Raw genomic sequence first — 23,950 nt, 5'->3', positions numbered from 1 at the left:
TCAGGGATATAAAAGTTAAGAGTAGTTTTGTCCTGTTTTATCCTGACTCTGCTGCCATCTCATGGACAAGACATTGAAGTTACCATAGAAGCCCCCAAAAAAGGCACTCAGCTCTGAAATACCACATATCTCTACTAGAGGAAAAACTGCTTTTATATTCTTATTTGATTGGGAAGACTCCTGGCACTAGGATTCTCCCAAATCCCACACAGAGAGCTGAAGAAAAGCCTTGAGTCAACAAAAACTGCAAATGCATGATCAAGTGTAAGCTCCAGTGAAGGGAATTTAAGCTCATTTAAACCAGGGTTTATTTTGACTCTAAAAGCCAGAAAGGGGCAGACTTTATATTAAACCAGCCTGAACTTCCTATTGTAGAATCATCAGTTAAAGGTAACTGTAACAGGTTACATGGTGTGATTTTTCTGCTATTGGCCAATACCAGAAAATGGAATCAGAAGTCAAGCTTTAATCTAATTTTTTCCGCATGAAGCAGAGTGGAAATTGTTAAATCACCTGGATGTTACTTCAATAAGGCAGACAAAAATAAGGCAGCAATAGCCTGAACTAAATCATCTCCCCCAAGCTTTCACTCCAATGCACATAAACTGTTTTTTATTTCAAAGTAAAAGTCAGCTGGGATTAAACCAAGCCAGACACCTACAGAACTCAGTGAACCCATCCTCTGCCAGCAGGGATTTTGGGGGTTGGAGAAGATCTCCAGAGGTCACTTCCAACCTCAGCCACTCTCTGATTCTGTGCAAGGGATAGGAATAGAATCATGGAATGGTTTGGGTTGGAAGGGATCCTAAAGCTCATCCAGTTTCAATTCCCTGCCATGGCAGGGACACCTTCCACTATCCCAGGCTGCTCCAAGCCCTGTCCAGCCTGGCCTTGGGCACTGCCAGGGATCCAGGGGCAGCCACAGCCGCTCTCAGGGCCTCCCCATCCTCACAGAGAATTCCCAGTTCCCAATCTCCCATCCATCCCTGCCCTCTGGCAGTGGAAGCCATTCCCTGTGTCCCATCACTCCCAAGTCCTTCTCCAGCTCTCCTGGAGCCCCTTGAGGCACTGGAAGGAGCTCCAAGGTCTCCCTGGATCCTTCTCTTCTCCAGGTGAGCACCCCCAGCTCCCATCCCATCTCCAGAGCTGTTTCCTTAGGACTGCACCCCAACCCCAGGGAGCAGCAAAGCTCCCCAAGGTCCATCCCAACCCAGGGACAGAGGGGACATGATCTGTTGGAGCTCTGGATGCTGAGAATTTCAAACTTTCTGTGCTGCCAGGCTCTGACCCCCAAGAGAACACTGCACTGACCTGGGGCCTGGAGAAGCTTCCAAAATGGAATGACAGAACTGGGATTGTGGGTGTGGGGTTTGGATAGAAGTGGGTGATATCACAGGGAGAGTTTGGGGTTTTGGAAGAGTAATATATATAAAGCAAGATGGAGGTTTTAGGGTGGAGGTTGGTCCTTCCTCTTCACCTTCTTCTCAATGAGTTTGGGTGGTATTTGGCAATTGGACAGAAAAGTCCACAATGCAGACTAATCGAGTGATTAGTTATTGGGTTAAAAATGAAAATAATTCAGGTGTCATTTCTTAACTGGCTAGTTTAGCCTTAAAAGACCTTGTATAGAAAGACATTTAGCCATTCTGCAGCTTGTTAGCAGGATGCTGCAGAACTTGTAACAGAGATAAGAAATAACAAACACCCAAGCCTGAACACGAAATACCATCCCAAGCCCCTTCCGCCCTGACATAAACAGAGGCAGAAAAAGCAGCTACCCAAAAAACAAGCAGCTACCCAAAAAAAAAGCAGCTACCCAAAAAAAAGCAGCTACCCAAAAAAAAGCAGCTACCCAGAACGCTGCCTCTCCCCCTGCAGGCCAGGGGCACAGGGGCATTCATTACCCAGGATGCTGGCTTTGCCAATGTTGGTGATGGACTCCCCGTAGTGGCGCCGCACCATCACCGGGGACGTGGTGGGGCTGGGCGCCGCCGAGGCGCTCTCGCTCTCCGGGGCTGAGGTAGCTTCTTTGCTGGGGTTGAGGAAACTTGGCTTCATGTGCTCGTAGGGGAGGGGGTTGGCTGTGTTGTACCAGTGGATCTGCACAGGTGAGATGTTGCTGTAGTGTTTCAGGATTAAGGGTTCTAATCTGTAGGCCTGGAAAGGGAATTCGGAGTGAAGATCAATGCTCGGGAGGCCAGACTGGGGAAAAAAAATTGGGTTTTTTTTCCATCCAGAGCTCCCTCCAACCTCAAATCCAGAATATCTCTCCTAAACAATGCCTAGGGGGTGACACAGTGGTGGGGTTACAGTGTAATTCACTTTTAGTTCCACTCTCACTGTCATATTTTCTGGAAAAATCCCTTCGCCAGGATTTCTCTCCTGGGAAGCTGAGAAGCCTCGGAGAAAAATGAAAACAAGAATTCTCTCATCTGCTTCTCCTGTGTTTTGCTACTTTGGAATGTGTTTGGAGATTGTTTATCAACAGGTGCATGTTTGATTGGTTTCATGTGAATTGTTTTGACTTAATGACCAATCACAGTCAGGCTGTGTCGGGACTCTGCAAGGAGTCATGCGTTTTCATTATCATTCTTTGTAGCCTTTGGTCTGTATCCTTTCTCTATTCTTTAGTATAGCATTCTTTAATATAATATAAAATCATAAAATAATAAATTAGCCTTCCAAGAACATGGGGTCAGATTCATCAATTTCCTTCCCTCAATGGGGACCCCAGAAACCACCACAGTTTCACAGCCTGGACGATTTATCAGCTGCACAGTTGCCTGTGAGCTCACTTTTGCACATCTCTGCAACACCTCTATTACAACACTTGTACTACATGTTGTTACCAACACACAGGTTACTAACAGATGGTTTCACTGAGAGAACAAACTTCATGTAAAGTTAAGCTGATTCTGACACAATAAACAGGAATTGGCTACGTAAACATTTTGTTTGATGGCTCTTTGTTGATCCCTGTGCAAACCATGAGTTATGTTTATTTTAAAAATATTTTCCTATAGATTATTTATTTATCTTTGTCCACTCAGAAAGGCATCTTGCATTTCTTTATTTTAAAAACTAAGTGAAGTTACTATTTGCAGAGTGGAACCAATTGTCCCTGATAATCCAGGAAAATTCTGGAGTAGCTGGAGCTGAACGTGATCATGTTTGGATTGAAGTCAGAATATACTTAAATTCAGCTAGTTTAAATAGGAAAGCATCCCCAAATTGCTGTTGGAGATGGAATTCCCAATCCAATTTGCATCAGAGAAGTTACCAAGGGGATGCAGATCAAAGGTCCAGTAACTGATTTGGTAACAGCCAACACCGGCTGCTGTGGAATAAGGAAAAAGACAAAGCTACACCAATAATCCTCTCCCAAATACTGTTTTTTAGTTTTACTTGTAGGATCCTCTGGGAAAAAAGAAATCAGTCTTTGCTTTTCTGTATAATCTTGTAAACTGCTTGTGAAGCCTTTTTAAACAGCAAAAATGTCTTTGGACAGATGATATTTTAATGGAAGCCAGGAAGTGAAAAACAAAATCCTTGTCTGAAAAAGGATTATTTCTTTGGGAAAAAAAAAAATCAGAATAATCCCAAATCTTTTGCTTATTAATAAGAAAAGAGAAGCAAAATATATGTTATTTATGGCAATTATTTGTAGGAAATGTAATTCTACAGTTCCAAACCCCAAGCCATTGTATAATAACCATCAACAAATAATCCTGTGCTGGAACACACTCGTGTTGAGTCACACACTTTGAAGATCCCACGTGGGATACCCAGAGCTCAAAACCAGGCAGGACAGAAGCTTGAGAGGGCAGTGAGAGACTCACCACAGGATCTGTAGGATGGAAAATGTTCAACAGGCGGTTGCAGATGGCTCTGGGCAGGATGTGGTCCTGGCTGCCGCTGGTGCCCGGACGGATCCCACGCAGGGCCAGGAACACGGCCAGGGGGGATCCCATACAGAAGAAATTCTCAACCTGGGGAGAGATTTCAGCCATGTTATAAGGATGGAATTGATGTTTCCTAACATTGGATTTGGTTTCTCTCTCCATTTCTTGGTTTCAGCGGAGGGACTCAAAGTCTTGGTTGGTCCAAACAGGGAAGAACAACATAACATCAATAAATGAGGGTTAAACTGCCCTTGGCTGCCTGTGGGGGTGCTAAAAGCAAAAATCAAGTTGGATATTTGAACTCAGAGAGGTCCACCAGCACTGGAAAGGATGGAGCAAGAATAGTTTGGGAGACACTAAAGCAAAAACAAAGCCTGGATGTGGCACTGGGTGCCAGAGTTTAGCTGAGGTGTTGGGGTTGGGTTGGACTCGATGATCTTGAAGGTCTCTCCCAACCCAGTCATTCTGTGAATTCTGTGAAATGAGTCTGATTTCTCCTGGAGCTTCCCAAAACTGCCAGACCTCCTCATTCCCATCCTAACCAAGCTCCCCATGATTTTCTTGCTACACACAGCTGGTGTTAAGTGAACAGAATGGTGCTTGTCCCCAGGGCCACCATGTCCCAGGAGCAGGCACAGCCCACTGGGACACTCTGATGTCACCCAAAGCTGCTGTGACCTTGCTCTCAAGTCCTGCCTCCAGCACCAACTGAGTAAATCTGAGCTGCCACATCTGAGAAGTCACTGAACCTGCATTTTGGGGTCATTACAACCAACCTGAGGTCAGGATTCAACTCTTACCCCTCTACCAACCCTCAGACATCACCTCCTAAAACCACCAAACGGAAAACTCAGCAGCAAAAGACATTTCCCTAAGTCAAAATGACCTTTCAACCTTTATTTTCTTACTTGAAAATTTAATTTTACCATTGTCGAATGCTCAGCCAGCAAGAGAAATTGCTGAATTCTTGCTAAATGCACGTGGAGGATCCTTGGAATGCCATGTGCCTTCCCTGTATGTCAGCACATGGAATGAGGGCAGAGGAATAATGGTCCCTTTCATCTCTTGGATTCCAGTGCTGCACAAAACATTCCTCCTCCTCTGTCTTGGCACTGGTACCACCCCTCTTCCTTCCCAAACAAGTCCCAGCTTGATGGAAAACAAAAAGCCAGACCTTCAGCATGGTTATTCCATGTCACATGTAGCACAGCACTGCTCTGTCATTAAAATTGTCACTTGGTGCAAAGCTCCTTTCCTTCCCCCAGCCCAAGTTTCACACAGTGTTTTGGCAGTTTGGACAAAAAGCTTTTTCATCTTTAAACACAACAGAAAGAGACATTCCCAGTGCAATCCTTTACATTAATAAGTAACCTCTAACCCTGTCCATCTGATAATCCTGTGTCAAGCACCTGAAAGGCACAATTATGGTTTTTCTGCTTTAGGGAGGAATCAGACAGTGCCTGCCAGGTTGCACTTAGCAGAGGACACTCTCAAGAGACTGGGAAAGCCCTCAGAAGGTGACTGGTTTCAGTGGTTACAAGGTGTGTGGCTTTTGTCTCACTGCTGTCCCACCATTTCTATTGATAAACAGTGCTGGGGTCCCCATCCCTGTAGGGATTTAATGTGGATGTGGCACTTGGGGGCATGGTTTAGTGGTGGACAGGTCTTTTCCAACCTTCATTCTATGATTCTTAACCCCAAATCCTTTAATCTACAGCCATTAGACTGTCAGTGCTGTTGCAAGGTGGCTGAAGATCAGGCTGCTGTATTATAAAACCCAGTGGGAATAGAAGATCAAAATCTTTCTAGAAAATATTTGTTAATTTTGGTTGTTTCTCCTGTAATCAGAAGTGGGGCATTTTCCTGTAAATGTTAACAACACAGGAGATGTGTTTATGAAATGACCTTTGAGAGAACTCTCCTGGTTATGATTCATAAACAGAAGACTTAATGAATTTATTTGTATTTTAAGCAGAAGCTGAGCCAAGCAATCATCCATTCAAGTTAGCACTGCAGTATTTTCATAATTAAGTGAAGGAAAAAAAAGCTGAATGAGTCAAGAGAAGTGAGGCAGCAGAGCCCTTTTGTGCTGGGCACAAAGAACACGAGGCACAGGCTGGACCTTCCTGCAGAGGAGTTTCTGCAGCCTTGGCTGAGTGAGAATTGCTGAGGAACCCTGCAGTCTTTTGGGCCAGGACATTGCCAGGCCAGATTTAAATGGATTTCCATGTCAGCCCTAAGGAGCAGCTGAGGTACATCCTGCTCTCCTCTTCCCTACCATGACTGAAATTCATCCTGCAATAAAAAAATTCCCAATTTTCATACAGCAGGGGCATGCAGGGGGTGGTGTCACACCATTCCCCATGTCCCTATGATCTTCAACCCCTCACCCTTCAACTCCTCTTCCAAGGCTGGTGGGGAGAAGGCTGTGATTCTAAATCTTCAAATTACAACAAGGTGTTGGCTCTGCTTTTAACTCCCAGTGCTCCTGTTGCTCCAGCAGGTAATTCTATTATCCCATCTGAGGAGAAGCAGAGGTAAAGACAAAGATCCCTCTCCCTCAAGTTCCCACGCTGGTGGCTCTTACAATATTTTATTAGAGCACAACACACCCCATATCTTCATGTTTTGTGGGGTTTTTCCTCCCTGTGGAGTCAATAATTTCATTTTCTTTAATATTAAGCATGAACCAAGCAAACTGCTGTATTTCTTCTTGCATTTGTCTTACAAAAAGCAACTCTGTGCTTGCTCAGCATCAAGCACAACTCTCCCTCATGTGGCACCAGTGACCCTGTCCCATCCTGAGAACCCTGATTTTTTTTCAGTGCATGGAAGGACTGACATGAAGAGCCAAGGGATGGGTGGGTGGTTTCTGAGCAAGGCTGTTCTCTTTCAACAAGCCAGTCACCCTCAGTGAGCTGGACTGCTCTGCTGATGAGCAATCCTGTTCCAGCCACTCTGCTGAAATCCTCCCTTGCCATCATTTCCATGGAAAGCTTCTCCCTCTGGAGCTTTGCCTCAAGCCATGGGAGTCACCAGTGTGAGGCTCCACAGAAACAAAAAATCTCCCTGTCAGGAAGGGCAAGAAAAAGGATGAACTGCAGTGGAAATGCTGCCTGAAGATTATCTCATCAGTTTAGGTAGATAAAGTCCTCTTTATCTAAAGTTTCTGCCCCCTTTCTTTCTCCCTCTCCACCTAAAAAGCAACTGTCCAAAAACCCTTCAGTTTCAAACCAAGTGAGTGAAGAATATTCTTTCCTAGAGCTGGGGGAGGACCAGCCTGACTTCAGCTTCCTTGATGGGAGAGATAATAGCCTGACACATGCTTTCAAGCACTGATGAAAAGGAGAAGGCTGTGACAACATGAATTATGGCTGGTTTCCTCTTTTTTTATGGCTCAACATTGACCTTGGCTTCCAGGAGCCCTTCTGAACTCATAAGGAAAGAAAAATGGCAAATTAAGAAACAATAATCCATTTTATTCTCATCTATCATGTCACATTTTTATAGTTTAATACTTCAGGATGGAGTTGAGCAACTAGAAAGTGTTGCACATCCCACCCAGGAGCTGGAAAATGCCTTTTCCCAAAGATAAGGAATTCTAGCAATTTGTACAGCTGATTAGCAAGCAGTCTGCTTCATGAGATTGAAAGTGTGCTAACTGTCAGAGCAGAATCATTTGGAAGGAAAATCCACTCCTGGAGGAAATTCAATCAGATTTGCTCAGAGATGTGACATGTTAGAAGGAGTCCCCAAGGAAGATGGATTATTCAATGGAGTAGAAGTAAAACTGTTTAAAATATGTGATTGATGTAACCTGCCAAATGGTTTTTACCTTCCCACAGAATTGTGGGTGTATAATAACTATGTTTATGTATCAAAATTATTTATAATCTACATAGTCACATATATGTTTACATATCATTTAATATAAACATATATATCAGAATCCCAGAATGGTTTGGGTTGGAAGGGACCTTTTAAAGCTCAGCTCATTCCAACCCCCTGCCATGGGCAGGGACACCTCCCACTACTAAACCAGGTTGCTCAAAATTTATTACAAATACAGAATTGCAATAAATAACCATAATCTATGAATACAACAACATTTTTACATATATGTACACACACTTCATCCAGCATCCAAATTATTCTGCCAAAACCACGTCTAGGGACATGAGAAAAAATAAAAGTAAGCAGAATGACTCACACTGCAGGTGTATTTTTACAGTAAGCAGAAAAATTCAGTAGAAACCTCTTAAAACATACATACCTTAAATTTTAAGACAGGTGGTTTTGATATGGTGGATGCCTTTAACTCATGTAATCTCTCTTCTATATCTCTCAACCTAGAAAATAGAGATCTTTCTGAGATCCAATAAAAAATGCAGCTTTAACCTCTCTGATCCAAACAGGCATTCCTGTGGGGTCCAACAGTTTTGTCTGCTGGGAAGAGAGAGGGATGGTGTCAGTATTTCCTGGAGCAGCCCAACTGATTAAGAATCAATGTCTGTCAAATCCTGTTTCTCTGGCCACACAGAAGGAATCAATCCACACATGACAATTCCCCTGCTCACCACCCCAAGCATCTGCCCACCCTCCTTCCTCAGGAGTAGCTGACTCACCTGTTTCCTTGGTGATTTTGCAGCCAAATCACCTGCTTTATTTTGTTTTAAACCCCCCAAAACACAACAAAGCCACAGGAAATGGTCTGGGCATTATGGAGTTCTGTATGAAAGTGGAATTTCTGGAGGATGGTGTCCCACCCTTTCAACTGCCATGAAAAAAAGGTTGTTCACCTGCTTTTCTAGTTGGCCTGAATTAAAAAAGCAGCTACAATGTACAGCACACATATGGATGGGTAAAACTGTTCCCAGTCCCAGTGAATTCCAGAGGTTACAGGATGTCAGCAGTCTATTTTCCATCACTTGAAGGGACAGCCACTCACTCTGTGCACAAGTGCCAGTGTCAAATGACACTTGGGATTCTGTGGAAGCACTTCAGGGGATGCCTAAGGAGCTGGAGCAGAGTGTGAAAATGGCCACTTCTCCCTGATTATATGTTTGTGACATGCCTGAAGGGTCATCTTATCACTGCAACACTTCATTAGGTTTCTGAACTTCCCTTTTCTCAGAAATCCTGCACTGAGTCCAGCCCTGCAGCTGACAGAGACATCCTGCACCCATCCCTGGTGAGACACATCCTAATTGCCACCACAGCAGGGCTGCTGCTAAATTAATGCTTCCCAAGTACCACCAATACTCAGATTGGTTTCAGGCAGGAAGCAAAGCCTGTGATTCATGATTTGTCATCTCCCACTGCAACGACTGAAGATGCTAATTTTAGATTCTCCAATGGGTGTCTCACAGCACCACAGTATCCCCAGCCCTGGAAATGCCCAAGGCCAGGTTGGATGAGACTTGGGAGCAACCTGGGATAGTGGAAGGTGTCCCTGCCCATGGCAGGGGGATGGAGCTGGATGATCTTGAAGGTCCCTTCCAACCCAAACTGCTCCATGCGCCTGGGTGGACTGAGAGCTCCCACTGCTGTGTTTAGCATTATCACCCAGCCCTGGCAGAAGAACACCAAAGATAACAGCCCTGGAGGGTTCTGGAAACAGCCAGAGGGTATCTCCAGGGCTGTGGTTATCTCCCCTGATCCCTGGGAGTGGGGGCATTACCGTTGTTTGGTTAGGTAAAGTTCCTCGAGCAGGCGCCGCTCCTCGTAGCTCATCCAACTCTCCTCCAGCTCCTCCTCCTCCTTCTGCAGCAGCTGCTCATAGAGCCTGACTGGATTCCAGCCAGTCATGATGTCGTAGGTGATGACACAGCCCAGGGAGTGGGACACGATGGAGACCTTCCCTCCCTTCTCCTCGAACTCGGGATTCCGGGAGCAGAAGAGGGAGTAGAGGCGGTTCAGCTCCTGCTGCAGCCCCTTCACCAGCTGTGGCCAGAGGGTGAGGACAGAGGGTTCAGTATCCACATCCTGTTGCTCCTGTTGATGTTCAGGAATGTTCCCACCCCACACTGACCCACTGCTGTTAAATCAGGCTGGGAAGATGAGCTCAATCCCATGGCCAGCAGCAACTGCCTGGCTGATGGTCACTGGCTCCAGAGGCTCATCCCTCCCTCCAGAGCCACCAGGAGCCACCACACAGGACATGTGGGGACCCTAAAACTGCTGCAGTGCACTGCCCAAGGCACCAAATTGAAATAAACACTTCAATAAATGAAACACTTCAACAGTTCAAACACTTCAAGCTGTGCTTGAAGCACTGAACAGAACACTCTGAGGTGAGCAACACGTGGTTTTCACTGGCACACCAGTGATTGTTGGCACGGTGGTATTTCCCCTCTTGCTGGATTCTATTCCATTTTCTGCAGCACTGAGCACAAGAGCATTCCTCTTGTATCAAGGTTCAGCTCTTTTTTTAATTTAAGGAGGATGGAAGGAGCCTGAACCACACATGACCTGGAATCAACTTGATGCCTTGTGCAGGCTGCCCTAGAGCAGAGGCTGGATGGAGTTCCAGAATAAAGCAGGGATTGATTCAAAGCATCTCCTCCATGCATCCACCTTGGGCAGCACCAGAGCCCAGCCAGGCCTGCACCCAAGATGAACCAAAATGGCCCCAAAATGCACGGCCGGGCACGGGGTCTCTCCCTGGGATCAGTTCTGCTCCATTTGCACCTTGCAGTTCATTGTCCCATTCCAGCTTTAGCCCCTGCAGTCCCACCCTGCTTGTTTTTCTCTCTCCAGCCCACGGGGTTTGTGCTCTGGGGCTGAGGTTTGGATCATTTGTCCTTGGTGCCCAGCTGGAGCAGGAATTGTTTTGTCTCCCTGCTCTGTGCACAGAGCTCAGAACTGCACAGCATCAGAACCATCCCCTGATATGGAGCCCAGACCCTCACACTAAGGCAGCACAGAATGTGAAAAATAGAAAAACTAAAACCTGAGGCATCAGCCCAACCCATTTCACCATCTCCCAAGGCTTCTCCCACAGACTAAACAAGCTCAAATACCTCCCAGAAGAATCAATGAGGCAGCAGTGGATTGAGCTGATATTTTCCCTGTCAGCTGCTCTGCTCCTCCAGAGGGAGCAGGGAGATGCAGCACCTTTCCCTGTCTGTTTCTGAGCAGATCAAACACTGTAACAAAGGGAACAATTCCTATTTCTTCCAGAAAAGCTGCACCAAATCCCATCCTCCCAGCTGCCTCTGTGCACAGAGCTCACCATCCCCTCATATGAAGCCCAGACCCACAAACTAAAGCAGCACAGAGCCTGAAAAAATATAAAAACTAAAATCTGAGGCATCAGACTCACATCTCTGCCATTACCTTGGCATCACTTTACTAAACAGCTCATACCCCCTTCTCCCTTCATCCCTGTGAGCAACAGGGGACTGGGAAGAGAGAAATCCACTCAAAGGGATGTGGTCAGACACTGCAGTGAGAACCTGGATGGGTTCTGGGAAAATATCCTCAAATTGCTTTTGGGTCTCAGTAAAACAGGCTTGAACTCATCAAGCTTTTCATTCTCCTCCCCAGTGCCTGGCTGAAAGGAGAGGCAGCTTCCTGTCCTCCTTCCCTTCCTACACCTGCACCTGCTGGAAATTATTCCCAAGGAATGAGAATGAAATGATGCTGCTACAAAAATGAAAAGCCTCATCTCAGGTAAGAGGATGATACAGGAGGAAAAAAAGGCAAAAAAGAGACAAACGGAGGCAGAATTTGAACATTTGATATAAACAATGCTTAAAAAAACCAGTTTTCTGGTTATAGGTTTCTTAGAGGGATTTTTGGGGAAAAGCAGGAGTGCAACATGGTCCTTAAACATCACAGACCAATCCTATAGTACTACAGGAATAAATAAATATACAAATGTTGGTCCTATGTTCATGGAGTCTCTGAGAAGCTTATCTGCTCCAGACCCTACATTGTAGGATAAAAAGGTACAGCTTCCCAAAAAGTATTTTAGAGAGAAACACTGGAAACCATGAGATTTGGGAACTGGCCAACAAAAAACAAACAAACAACAATAAAACCAACAACAAAAACCCCAAAAAAACCAACCAACGAAAAAACCACAAAAAACCCAAACAACAACAAAAAAATCAAGACAAAAAAAACCAAAACAAAAATCCAAAAAAAACCCAACACCCCCAAACCAAACAAAAACAAACAAAAAAAAAATCAGCTTTGCCTGTGAAACCCAGCATGGAAACTGAGCAATGCTTCCAGGCTGTGGCAGGGAGGAGGACAAACAAGGGAGTGCAAATCATTCCCTTGTTAGCAAGAGGAAATTAAAGCTATGGAACATATAATTTCAGCATGATTTTTCAAGAGCCTGAGTCATTACAGAATATAAATATGAATGGCACCAGAAGTGCCAGTGTTTGATACACATTTTACTGAGTGAGAAGCCACACAACAAACCCTGTGCCTGAAGCACTGGGAGATGATTAACAGAGCCCTGCAGCAGCTTGCAGAAAGGAGTCTCAGAACAGCCATTTTCAAGTAGTTTTGACTGTGATGCTGCCTCTTCTTCCATTTGGGTCTACACAGAGTCTGGGCACGAACTTCCACACATGAACAGGCAGAGCTGGAGCTGGAAATGTCAGTCAGGATGAGCTGTGGCTGGCTGGTACTGTCTCCATTTAAAAAGGTTTTGATTAAAACCCAGAACAAAACAGCAAGAATCAGTTGAAATCAAAGTGTTTGGGGATTCCTGCCAGGAATAGGTAAATAATCTTCTGGCATCGTGGCATTTCCATTATAAGGATCTGATCTTGCAAACATAAAAAAGAATATTTCTTGGAAATCCCTGGTTGGAAACTGAGTCCAGCCCTGTTTTTAATCCTCCTCCTCCTCCTTAAAAACTTGCTGTTACTGGGAAGTTCAGCACAAACACGGACAGAACTAAGAAAAGGATTTCCAAACATGCACATTTGCAATTTTGCAGACCAGAATCCAAGCACTGAATTCGACCAAATGATCTGATGAAGATAATTCCTAAACTCCAGATCCCCCAGGTAACTGTGGAGTGGCAGATCTGCTCTGGGAAAGGCTCCAGAATTCCAGGCACTGGGAATGGTCTGGTTTGTTGCTCTGCCAAAACCAGAAGCCCTCCACCTGCAGTGAGCACTTATGCAGGTTGGTGTCCTGCCAACAGTCCTGTGCCAGTCCTAAGATTAGAAACTGAACCTTTGTGGTGCAGAGCAAGGAAAAAAAAAAAAAAAAGAGAAAAATAAAAGGAACTGAAACAAAAATGAATATTCATTTAAAGTCCCAGCTTAAAACCTGCTTGGTTAAGCAGTATATGAAGCTGAGGCAATACTTATTGAGGGATGATGTTTAAGGTCCCTTCCAATCCAAGCCAGTCTATGATTTAATCCTCATTTGCTTTCTTAGTCTTAAAAAGCATAAAATATTCCAACTTGTGAAAGAAAAGTTTGAACAGGGTTTTAGTCCAGTAAATGACACCTGAACTGCTTTCAAATCTTTTGTAGTTACAGCTTGATGTGTCCTAAAAATCCATGTAAAAATACTTCTAAAACCACTTTACATTCCCTAAAATCTTTTGGTTGGATTTAAACATGAAAAATATGACTGCCTATCAAATTTTCTCTCCTAAATGGCATCACTGCAATAAAATTTTTAAGAGGTGATCTTTTTATGCACAGCTTGCCTTTCTATTCCCTCTAAAGGGTCTTAATTAAAGATTCAATGTTAAATAAAATAAAATTTAAAAAAAGACAACCCAAAAAATGAAACAACTCCCTTCCCAGCTTCCCAAACCCAGGACTTCCAAGTGGCTGCTCCATGTCTGCACCTCATGGTTGGGTTACAGGTAATGGGTGCCTCATCCTGAGCTTGCTGACAGCTTCTCCTGCTCCCACTGCAGCTCCATCCAAGGAATTCCTGCTGAAATCAGCCCTTTTCTCACTTATTTCCCTGCCAGCCCCAAACCTCAGCACCTGCTAATCCATGGGATCTTATCCTGCTGGTTCTGCAGGAATTACCCAAAAATCTCAGGAATGGTGGGAACAGTGGAATGCAGCAGGACCAGACTCCTCTCTCTCTTTGCAGCTCCCATCCTCCCTCCCAGTTCCCAGCTCATTTTGGGGACAGTGGGAGCTGTTTTTCCATCCCAGGTCTCCATAGGGCTTTCCTTACAAAAAGCCTGGAGATTCCTTGAGTTCCCTAAGCCAGGGATTGTGGGTTTGGTCCCATTGGGGTCATCTGAAACTGATGCCTTGTGCAGGCTGCCCTAGAGCAGAGGCTGGATGGAGTTCCAGAATAAAGCAGGGATTGATTCAAAGCATCTCCTCCATGCATCCACCTTGGGCAGCACCAGAGCCCAGCCAGGCCTGCACCCAAGATGAACCAAAATGGCCCCAAAATGCACGGCCGGGCACGGGGTCTCTCCCTGGGATCAGTTCTGCTCCATTTGCACCTTGCAGTTCATTGTCCCATTCCAGCTTTAGCCCCTGCAGTCCCACCCTGCTTGTTTTTCTCTCTCCAGCCCACGGGGTTTGTGCTCTGGGGCTGAGGTTTGGATCATTTGTCCTTGGTGCCCAGCTGGAGCAGGAATTGTTTTGTCTCCCTGCTCTGTGCACAGAGCTCAGAACTGCACAGCATCAGAACCATCCCCTGACATGGAGCCCAGACCCTCACACTAAAGCAGCACAGAATGTGAAAAATAGAAAACCTAAAACCTGAGGCATCAGCCCAACCCATTTCACCACCTCCCAAGGCTTCTCCCACAGACTAAACAAGCTCAAATACCTCCCAGAAGAATCAATGAGGCAGCAGTGGATTGAGCTGATATTTCCCTGTCAGCTGCTCTGCTCCTCCAGAGGGAGCAGGGAGATGCAGCACCTTTCCCTGTCTGTTTCTGAGCAGATCAAACACTGTAACAAAGGGAACAATTCCTATTTCTTCCAGAAAAGCTGCACCAAATCCCATCCTCCCAGCTGGCCCTCATTTAGCATCAGCCTGAGGACATTGAAATATTTCAAAGAAAGGGCCTGGAGTGAAAGGACAAGGGGGAATGGCTTCCCACTGAGAGAGGGGAATATAGATGGGATATTGGGAAGGAATTCCTGGCTGTGAGGGTGGGCAGGCCCTGGCACAGGTGCCCAGAGCAGCTGGGGCTGCCCCTGGATCCCTGGCAGTGTCCAAGGCCAGGCAGGAGCAACCTGGGCTAGTGGAAGGTGTCCCTGCCCATGGATTGGGGTTTGGAATGAGATGGGCTTTAAGATTCCTTCCAAACCAACCCATTCTGGGATTATCTCTCTCTATCAGCTGAAGTTTTGCCAATAAATCCTCCTTGCAGGAAACTCAAGCCTGCAGGATCGAGTTGCTCAGAAGGCAGCAGCTCATATTCAGATGAACTGAGGTTAGAAGCTCTCTGCCCTTCAGAAACCAAATTAAAGGCAGAGTAAGGAATGCACATCCATGGGGAGCTGCCTTGAGGGCCATACAATTCCAGGGGGAAGCCAAAAACTGACCAAGGAGCAGGAGGCAGGACTTGATGGGGCCAAAAATGCCCTTTCCTTTCCCAGTTGTGTGTCTGGCTGCCACATGGCTTCCAAGAAATCAAAAAATAAAACCCAACCCATCCATTCAGGAATCCTGAATTGGCACAGGCCTGGCTTTTGTACAGCTGGGGAGTCTGAGCCAGGTGACATGTCCCTGTCACCTCAGGCTGAGGAACACTGATAAAAAGGGCAGCAGAATCATGTCCTTTATCACCTCCTGGGTGTTGGGCAAGCCTGAACTGCTGGATCATGATGGGAACAAAATACTGTGGAAGCAGTGAGGCATCCAGAGCTGCTGCCCTTTTGTGCAGAGCACAAACAGCATCCTGTGCTGGGCTGGAAAAATCCAAACCTCTAAATTCCAGCACCAACATCCCAAACAGCTGCTTAACCTCTAAATTCCAGCACCAGCACCCCAAACATCTGAATTCCAGCACCAACATCCCAAGGAGCTGTTCAACCTCTGAATTCCAGCACCAACATCCCAAACAGATGTTCAACCTCTGAATTCCAGCACCAGCATCCCAAACAGCTGCTTAACCTCTAAATTCCAGCACCAGCACCCCAAACATCTGAATTCCAGTACCAACATCCCAAGGAGCTGTTCAACCTCTGAATTCCAGCACCAACATCCCAAGGAGCTGTTCAACCTCTGAATTCCAGCACCAACATCCCAAGGAGCTGTTCAACCTCTGAATTCCAGCACCAACATCCCAAGGAGCTGTTCAACCTCTGAATTCCAGCACCAGCACCCCAAACATCTGAATTCCAGTACCAACATCCCAAACAGATGTTCAACCTCTGAATTCCAGCACCAGCATCCCAAAGAGATGTTCAACCTCTGAATTCCAGCACCAACATCCCAAACAGCTGGCTTAACCTCTAAATTCCAGCACCAGCACCCCAAACAGCTGTTCAACCTCTAAACTCCAGCACCAACATCCCAAAGAGCTGTTCAACCTCTGAATTCCAGCACCAGCATCCCAAGCTGCTGTTCACCCTCCTCTGAGGAAAAGCAGCCTTGAAGACACCAGCATAATTTAAGCATGGATAGCATGTTCCTGGCAAAGCAGAAGGAAATTGGGATTTGTGTGTGGACAAATAACCCCTGGACACACACCAAGAAGATCCAGAGCTCCATCCCCTGCTCCATTTTAGGGGCAGATTATTGGAATTGAAGGGGGTTTTTAATGCACACCAAAATTACCAGCGTAGAAAATGACATTTTCCTCTCAATATCCAAGAAATGAGTTTTTTTCCAAGAAAACAGGGAGCAGAAAACCCCTGCTGGCACCTGAGCACAGCAGTAACACAGCAGCTTGAGTGCTGCTCCTTTCTCTGTGCTGTCTCCACAGGATCCTCACCCACCAAACAATCTTCCCACACGAACAGTCTGAAGAAAAATAAAAACAAGAGACAGGTAGTGCAGGACACCTGACCTGTGCACCCTCTGCAGCCTGAAGAGCAGGACTGTTTCTGCAGGCTTTGTGGGGAAGGAATGTGAAGGAGATCTGAGGAACAGTGAGCTCTGCAAGCAGCTCTTCCCACATGTCAAGAGAACCTCAGGAGAAAGTGCAAAGTCCTTTGAAATTCAGCCAGCAGGAGTGTGAGCCAGCTGGAGGGGGAAGAGGCTCCTTGAAAGCCAAGGGGGGATTGGGAAGGGTTGGGAAAGCAAAGCTGAGGAGGTTTTGCTCCACGTGGCCCAGGAGAAGGTGCCAGCAGAGCTGGTGAGGCTGCTGACCCCCAAGGGGACAACAGTTGTCACATTCCCTGATGGAATCACTGGTGGATGCCAGAGGAGTGTCACAACAACAGATGAGAGGCCAGAATGAGCTGTGGCTGTGGGAACAGATGGGAAGGGCTCTGTCTGAGGGATGGCACAGAAAAAGGATCTGTGGAGCAGCCTGAGCATCTCTCCCAGGACCCCTCTTGCTGCTGAAAAGCTGAGTCCAACCCATTTCTAACAAGTCACTGTGCTCAAGATGAAGTTTAGGTTCAGACACAGCCACTAACCAATGACTTTATAAAGCTGAGAACACATTCAAGGGCAATGAAATTAATTAAAGCAGCCAAGTAGCTCCTTCACTATTAGGCTTAACAGGATATGCAAAACCAGTCCTGAAATAGTCCCAGCTTAAAATTCCCTGCTTCCCATCTTGTTTTCAAACACACCTGAACCAGTTGCCTTTTAGAGTGCACAAGAGAATGGTATTTCCATTGCAAAACAACCCAAAGGGATGAAAGCTCTGCTAAAAGTTAATACTTGCCCCAAATTTGAAGAGGTTAGACATTAATTCTCCTTTTAAATATGTGTATAAGGGCAAACCATGAAGCCAGTCCAAGGTCAGGACTCTGAGCAAGCTGTTCTAGTGGAATGAGATTATCCCTAATTTCCCTTTCAACATAAACTATTCCATGATTCTAAGGTAGACAGTGAAGTTTCTCCCCTTTTACAGTGCAATATTTGCACTAAATCCTTAGAAATCTTGGAATGATGAATGTAAATTGTATTTATCCCACACTAAAGGCATTTTCTGCCTAGCCATATATCAATAATTCACAGAATTACAATTAGCCTGCAAGTAAGCACAGGGAAGATCAGTAAAAAAAAAAGGCACTTAACAGTAAAATGAAGGTGACAACTCTGCATTTACTATGCAACAATTAGTCTTTCTAATCTCTGCTGCAAGCATTTATTATTAAAGAAATATGAAGCTACAGTGACACAGATGTGAAAGCAAGTCCCCCACTGAGGACACTAAAACCCAAGATTGTGTTACCACAGATGGACCAGCAAGGCCAGGGCAGAATGTGAAATGACTCTTCCTTTAGAAATAGGCCTGTGTACATCAGAATATCAATTTATTGCTTTTTCTTACATCTGGGTAATGTTTAAAGAGGGATTTGGTAGAGAGGAGGATACAGAAGAATTCTCTGCCACAAAACCAGCCCAGCTGAATCTGACTGGGATGTTCAGGGGGCTGTGCTGAATTATTAATGCCTGCCTGGTATCACATCACATCACATGCCAGCAGTCAGAGGCACCTTTTGGAAATTCTCCTGCCACACTGGAGAAAAAACAATTCCTGAAATCAGAGAGGGGGTGACCCACCACGCTCTGGGGGGGCTCCAATGGGCAATGCAGTGCCCTGGGACAGCTCTGTGCTCTCCTGGGACACCAAGTGACAGTGACACCTTCCCCTGGGAGCACAGAGGGGCTGCCACTTGCCAACCCTTTCATGAGCTGCTCCAAGAGTGCTCAGGAGCTTTAAAGAAGCAGCTGTGATAGCTCCAAGTGGGGAAAATCCTTGAAAGGGGAAAGAAAATTCCCATCCAAGTGTCACCATCATATTTTCTGGAAAATCCTCTTTGCCCAGGATTCCTCTCCTGGGAAGCTGAGAAGGCTCAGAGAAAAAGGAAAACAATTCTTATCTCATTTGCTTCTCCTGTGTTTTGCTGCTTTGGAATGTGGTTGGAGATTGTTTATCCAACATGTGAATTGTTTTAACTTAATGACCAATCATAGTCCAGCTGTGTCAGGACTCTGGAGAGAGTCACAGGTTTTTCATTATTATCTTGTTAAACCTTCTGTCTGTATCCTTTCTCTACTCTTTAGTATAGTTTCAGTATAGCATTCTTTAATATAATATAATACCATAAAATAATGAATTAGCCTTCTAAGAACATGGAGTCAGATCCATCATTCCTCCCCACAACAGGGGACCCTGAAAATGCCTCATGCCAGCACTGTGCCCTGGGTGCTCACAGGGTCCTGAGCTGTCCCCCTGGCACTGAGGGGAGCAGGGAGGGGATTCAGGGAGTGACCTGGTCACTGGAGGTCACCAGGGATGCTCTGCCAGCTCTGGGGCTCCCAGCAGCAGGAGAAGCTGCTGGAGAGAGTCCAGAGGAGCCACGGAGCTGCTCCAAGGGCGCTGGAGCCAGGCTGGGAGAGCTGGGAATGCTCCCCTGGAGAGGAGAAGGCCCCAGGGAGAGCTCAGAGCCCCTGGCAGGGCCTGAAGGGGCTCCAGGAGAGCTGGAGAGGGACTGGGGACAAGGGATGGAGGGACAGGAGCCAGGGAATGGCTCCCAGTGCCAGAGGGCAGGGATGGGTGGGAGATTGGGAACTGGGAATTCCTGGCTGGGCTGGGATTGCCAGAGCAGCTGTGGCTGCCCCTGGATCCCTGGCAGTGTCCCAGGTCAGGTTGGATGGAGCTTGGAGCACCCTGGGACAGTGGAAGGTGTCCCTGCCCATGGCAGGGGCTGGAATGAGTTGATTTTTCAGATCCCTTCCAACCCAAACCAGGCTGGGATTCTGAGAGCCATCAGCTGAATGGCAGCTTCACTCTTCACCACATTCCTCAGCTTATTTCCCAGAGGCAAAGGAAAGTTTAATAAAATAATCCCCTTTTGAGATCCTTTGAGGATTTCTGGCTGGAAAGCACTGGAAGTGCCCAGGCTACACAAAGAATTGTGTGGGGTGATAAAGCAGTGAGCAGGGACATGAATTCTGAGCAATGTGTGAATCCTCAAAGCCAAGGCTCATTTCTGAGCTGGAAGGAATGGAGTGCCACAAGAAAAACACACTGAAGCTGGGAAAACCATCCAGAAGAATGCTCCATCTGACACTGCTGTGTTAAACTCTTCAAAGTCAGGTCACAGAGAATAAAATGGGATAAGAGCAACTTGACTGTACTGCTGCAAACATTTCAAGGAAATTAATTTGATTTGATGAATAAAGCCAACTTGGTATTTTGTAATCAGATCTAATCATGCTCCTCCTGTGTCAGTTCTCACACCCAGGGGATGGTGATAAACCTGTAAAACTGCAATTCTACTGAGCAATGAATTAAATTTTCATGCACTGCTGGCCAGCACACCTGAACTTTACTCACTAATCCATTTCCCATAAGATGTCTACAGGCATGCCAAGCCTCTAATGCAGTTAAAAAAATATCTGTTTTCAAACTGCCAGAGAAATTTCCATGGCTTGCCACAAAAATTTGTGTTGGCTTCAGGTACACAACAGGCAGGGAAACCTGAGAGACAGTGGAGAGCCCTGATCAATGAATTCTGCATCACTGAGCAGGAAGGGAGGCGCAGATTTTGGTTTGAAAATTGTGTTGCCAGTCTAAAGGACTTAAACACACCTAATTTGACATTAAATATCTTAAAAGTCTCACCTTATCCCAGTCTAACCATGCTCAGGGCACCAAGGCTGCAAAAGGATTAACACTGCTCCATCCATAACACAGCCAATACAGGAAAAAGCTACAGCTCCTACAGAAATTAATCCTAAAACAGCCCCAGAGGGCTTTTCCAGTAAGTGTGAAACACAAGGGTGCTACTGAGGTGAAGCACTGTCCATTTTTTATGGGCTGCTTCATTTATTGAGGTTATTATCACTTATTCAAGGCTTATCACTATTTAAAGGCCACTATAATTTATGATCCTATTCCTGGCTTTTCTCCTCTGATTAATGGGGTCACTCAAGAGCTACACAGGTGGGTCAAGGTGGGATGGGAGCATCCAGGATATGAACAGCCCCCTGATAAAGTGAGCAATGGGATCATTTTGGTGTCCCTGCAAGGCAATGCACACAAATGCAATCAGACTGGCCATGTTTGCCATCCCATCTGTCCCCAGAAAGAGCAGAAATGAAGTGACAAATACCCATGGATTTTGTCAGACATAAAAAGAACCTCAGCTCTGTGGACTTCTAGATATGCAGAAATTAAGGAGAACAGCATTAAAGCCCTTCCCATTTCTCAGCTGTTGATACAGAACCATTTTAGACATTTCTGTTCTGAATAAATGACATGGATTGTGCTTTTTGCTGTCTTTCTTCTCCACTGTTCTTCAGGAGAAGTGAGACAGGTGAGGATAAATCACTGCCAACACCTGGGACAGGAATTGCTTCAGCTGCTCCATGTGCTGAGCAATCCTGAGCTATCCAAAAATCCTATATGGATAACTCTGTTCTGAGAAGGTAGGAAATGGTATGAAAGTCAATGGTTTGAAAAGAAACCAAAAACCCAAAACATTTTCTACAATTATCTTCTCTCCTTTCCCTTATGACACACCTACAAAGTGTTAACACCTTTTACAAAGGTTTTCCTTAGAGAGGAGCTTCCCTGCCACTCCCAATTCCAGATTTTTTTCAGCCTCTCTGCCCTGCTCTAGTGAATTCACATAGAAAGCAGTTTCCCACACTCACCTCATCCCTGTAGAGAGGGCTGGTGTAGTACATGATGTCCATGGCACTGCTGTTGAGCATGTCCCTCAAACCCCGCACCTTATCCGGGGTTATGGAGTCCACAGTGTCTGGGGATATAAAAAAGGGAATGAAATTACATCCAGGAGAATGATAAAACAGAATAATGGGGTGATTTGGGTTGGAAGGGACCTTAAAGATCATTCATGGGCAGGGACACCTTCCTCTACCCCAGGCTGCTCCAAGCCCCAATGTCCAACGTGGCCTTGGGCACTGCCAGGGATGGGAATGTTCAAAGTTGTGCAAACAAAACCAAAGAAAAAGCACAAGCAGAGAGCACAGATGAGATTTCTGGGGAGAATTAGACCTGAGTCCTGTACCTCCATCGAGGGTCAGCTTTGATCTCCACTCCACTGGAAGGAATTCCACGTGTGTTGCAAGGTTGGAAAAATATTTTTCTTCCACTTTTCTTGCTGTATCTCGCATCCTACAACAAAGAGATGAATGTTTTCCTGTACAGACCACTCTTGTAATTCCCTTCAATTTCAAGCTTTTTTTATGAAATGCTTAAATTCTCATATAATGAAAAAAATTCTGTGCATTGCATGCTCAAAAGAGCCTGAATGTGTCACAGTATGGGCTCAACATAATCCACCTAAATTCAGTTCAAAGGTTTCTGTTCATTCTGGTGGGTTTGGGGCTGAATGGGAAAGGTAAGGATTAGAAAATTAGAAGAGAATTAGAAAATCAGAAAATAGAAAATTAAGATTTTCACTTCTGCGTTGAAATCTAGAATCCACTGAAATCAAGCAGGTGATCAGTATAGAGGGAAACCAATTCAGTGCTTTTAAACACAAAGAAAACTCTTTAAAATATGGCTTGAAAGAGCAGAATTTTATTTTAATTTTACATAGTGAATTGGAAGGCTTGAGAGCTGCAAGGGTGAGAAACAGGATCACTTGTGAGTGTTTTAACTTGCAGGAGCAGATGGAGAGGCTTTTAAAAGACTTTACATTTTTACAGCATATCTGAACATGAACATTGCTGCACCCCTCTCAAGGGATGAGAAAAACTTAAAATACCTCAACCCCAAAGTGTCTCTGACCCTCTCTGTTTGGGGGGGGAAATGGGAATAATGATAAGTTATGTTATTTAAAAAATATTACTTTATTTGTGTTGTGTGAAAAACCCATCATTGAAAAAGGAAAAGCAGCAAGAAATCAGACAGAATATGAAACATCCAGGCATTCTATAAATAATGAGAACCTTTACCTTTGAACACCTCATCTTTAGAACAACACCCCTAAAGTTAACAGAACCCATAGACACAACTGCAAAAAAACCTTGTGAAAAAGAGGAAAGATTTCCCAATAAAAGATTTCCCCAGGCAGCTGCTATTTGTAAAAATTAAGAGCCACAAAAGAACTATTTTCTTGTAGAGAAATCTCCATGACATTAACATGAGGGACTTCTCTCCCTAACTAAAGAAAGACTATTTTAGAGGTAGTAAACTGAGTAAAATTTTATTTCTTTACATCATCATTAAAAAAGAAATGGTTGTAGGAGGAGAAGTATCCTAAAGGTTTTTTTAAAATTCTTATTATTACTCTTTCTTTTAATTCCTATTAATAAAATTTTATTTATACCCTTTTAGAGTTTTAAACCTACTTCACTTGTCTCCTAGTCCTACCTCCCAGCAAGAAGTAAATGAGTGCATTCTGGTAAGCACACTGCTAATTAACCAACACTAAACCCACCACACTCATTAGTACATTAACCCAAAAATCTCCAATTAAGAAACCAAAACCACCACAGTCACTCAGCATCCAAAGCAAGGCAATTTTTTAATTTCCTTTCTTTCCTTTACCTGAATCCTGGCCCCAAGAGTATTCCTATTTTTGAAGATGAGCACAAAAAACCAAACCCAAGTTCCCAGTTCCAAGCATCAAATTTTTATTTATTTCAGTGTTTCAATGCATTTTCCCCCCTATTTTCAAAGCAACCCCCTTTTAATTGATTCTACAACCAAAGGCACAATGACATTAATCATCCACCTGCACTTCCACCTGTCCAAATGCTTTTTAGTGAGTTTAATCCCTGAGCTGAGGCACTTTCCTTGGGTGTATTAATGCTCCTCTGTTCTTCAGGAGAAGTGAGACAGGTGAGGATAAATCACTGCCAGCACCTGGGACAGGAATTGCTTCAGCTGCCCCATGTGCTGAGCAATCCTGAGCTACCCAAAAATCCTACATGGATAACTCTGCCCAAACCCTGTTCTGAGAAGGTAGGAAAGG

General features: G+C 45.1%; 1 protein-coding gene across 2 annotated transcripts in view; it reads right to left on the bottom strand.

Moving 5' to 3' along the window:
• DDHD1 (DDHD domain containing 1) overlaps nt 1-23,950 on the bottom strand; it is a 66,787-nt gene that overhangs the window by 3,905 nt on the left and 38,932 nt on the right. For both annotated transcript variants that reach the window (XM_054634840.2, XM_077180867.1), the window contains 6 exons: nt 22,037-22,143; nt 21,660-21,766; nt 9,583-9,845; nt 8,176-8,251; nt 3,840-3,989; nt 1,905-2,157 (listed from right to left, as the gene is read on the bottom strand). In XM_054634840.2, coding sequence (XP_054490815.1) covers nt 1,905-2,157; nt 3,840-3,989; nt 8,176-8,251; nt 9,583-9,845; nt 21,660-21,766; nt 22,037-22,143 — 956 coding nt within the window. The remainder of the gene's footprint in view (nt 1-1,904; nt 2,158-3,839; nt 3,990-8,175; nt 8,252-9,582; nt 9,846-21,659; nt 21,767-22,036; nt 22,144-23,950) is intronic.

The sequence above is a fragment of the Agelaius phoeniceus genome, chromosome 6 (assembly GCF_051311805.1).
Source record: "Agelaius phoeniceus isolate bAgePho1 chromosome 6, bAgePho1.hap1, whole genome shotgun sequence".
In the NCBI taxonomy this organism is placed as follows: domain Eukaryota; kingdom Metazoa; phylum Chordata; class Aves; order Passeriformes; family Icteridae; genus Agelaius; species Agelaius phoeniceus.
The sequence above is the reverse complement of the archived record's forward strand: the minus strand, read 5'-3'. Positions and strand labels throughout refer to the sequence as shown.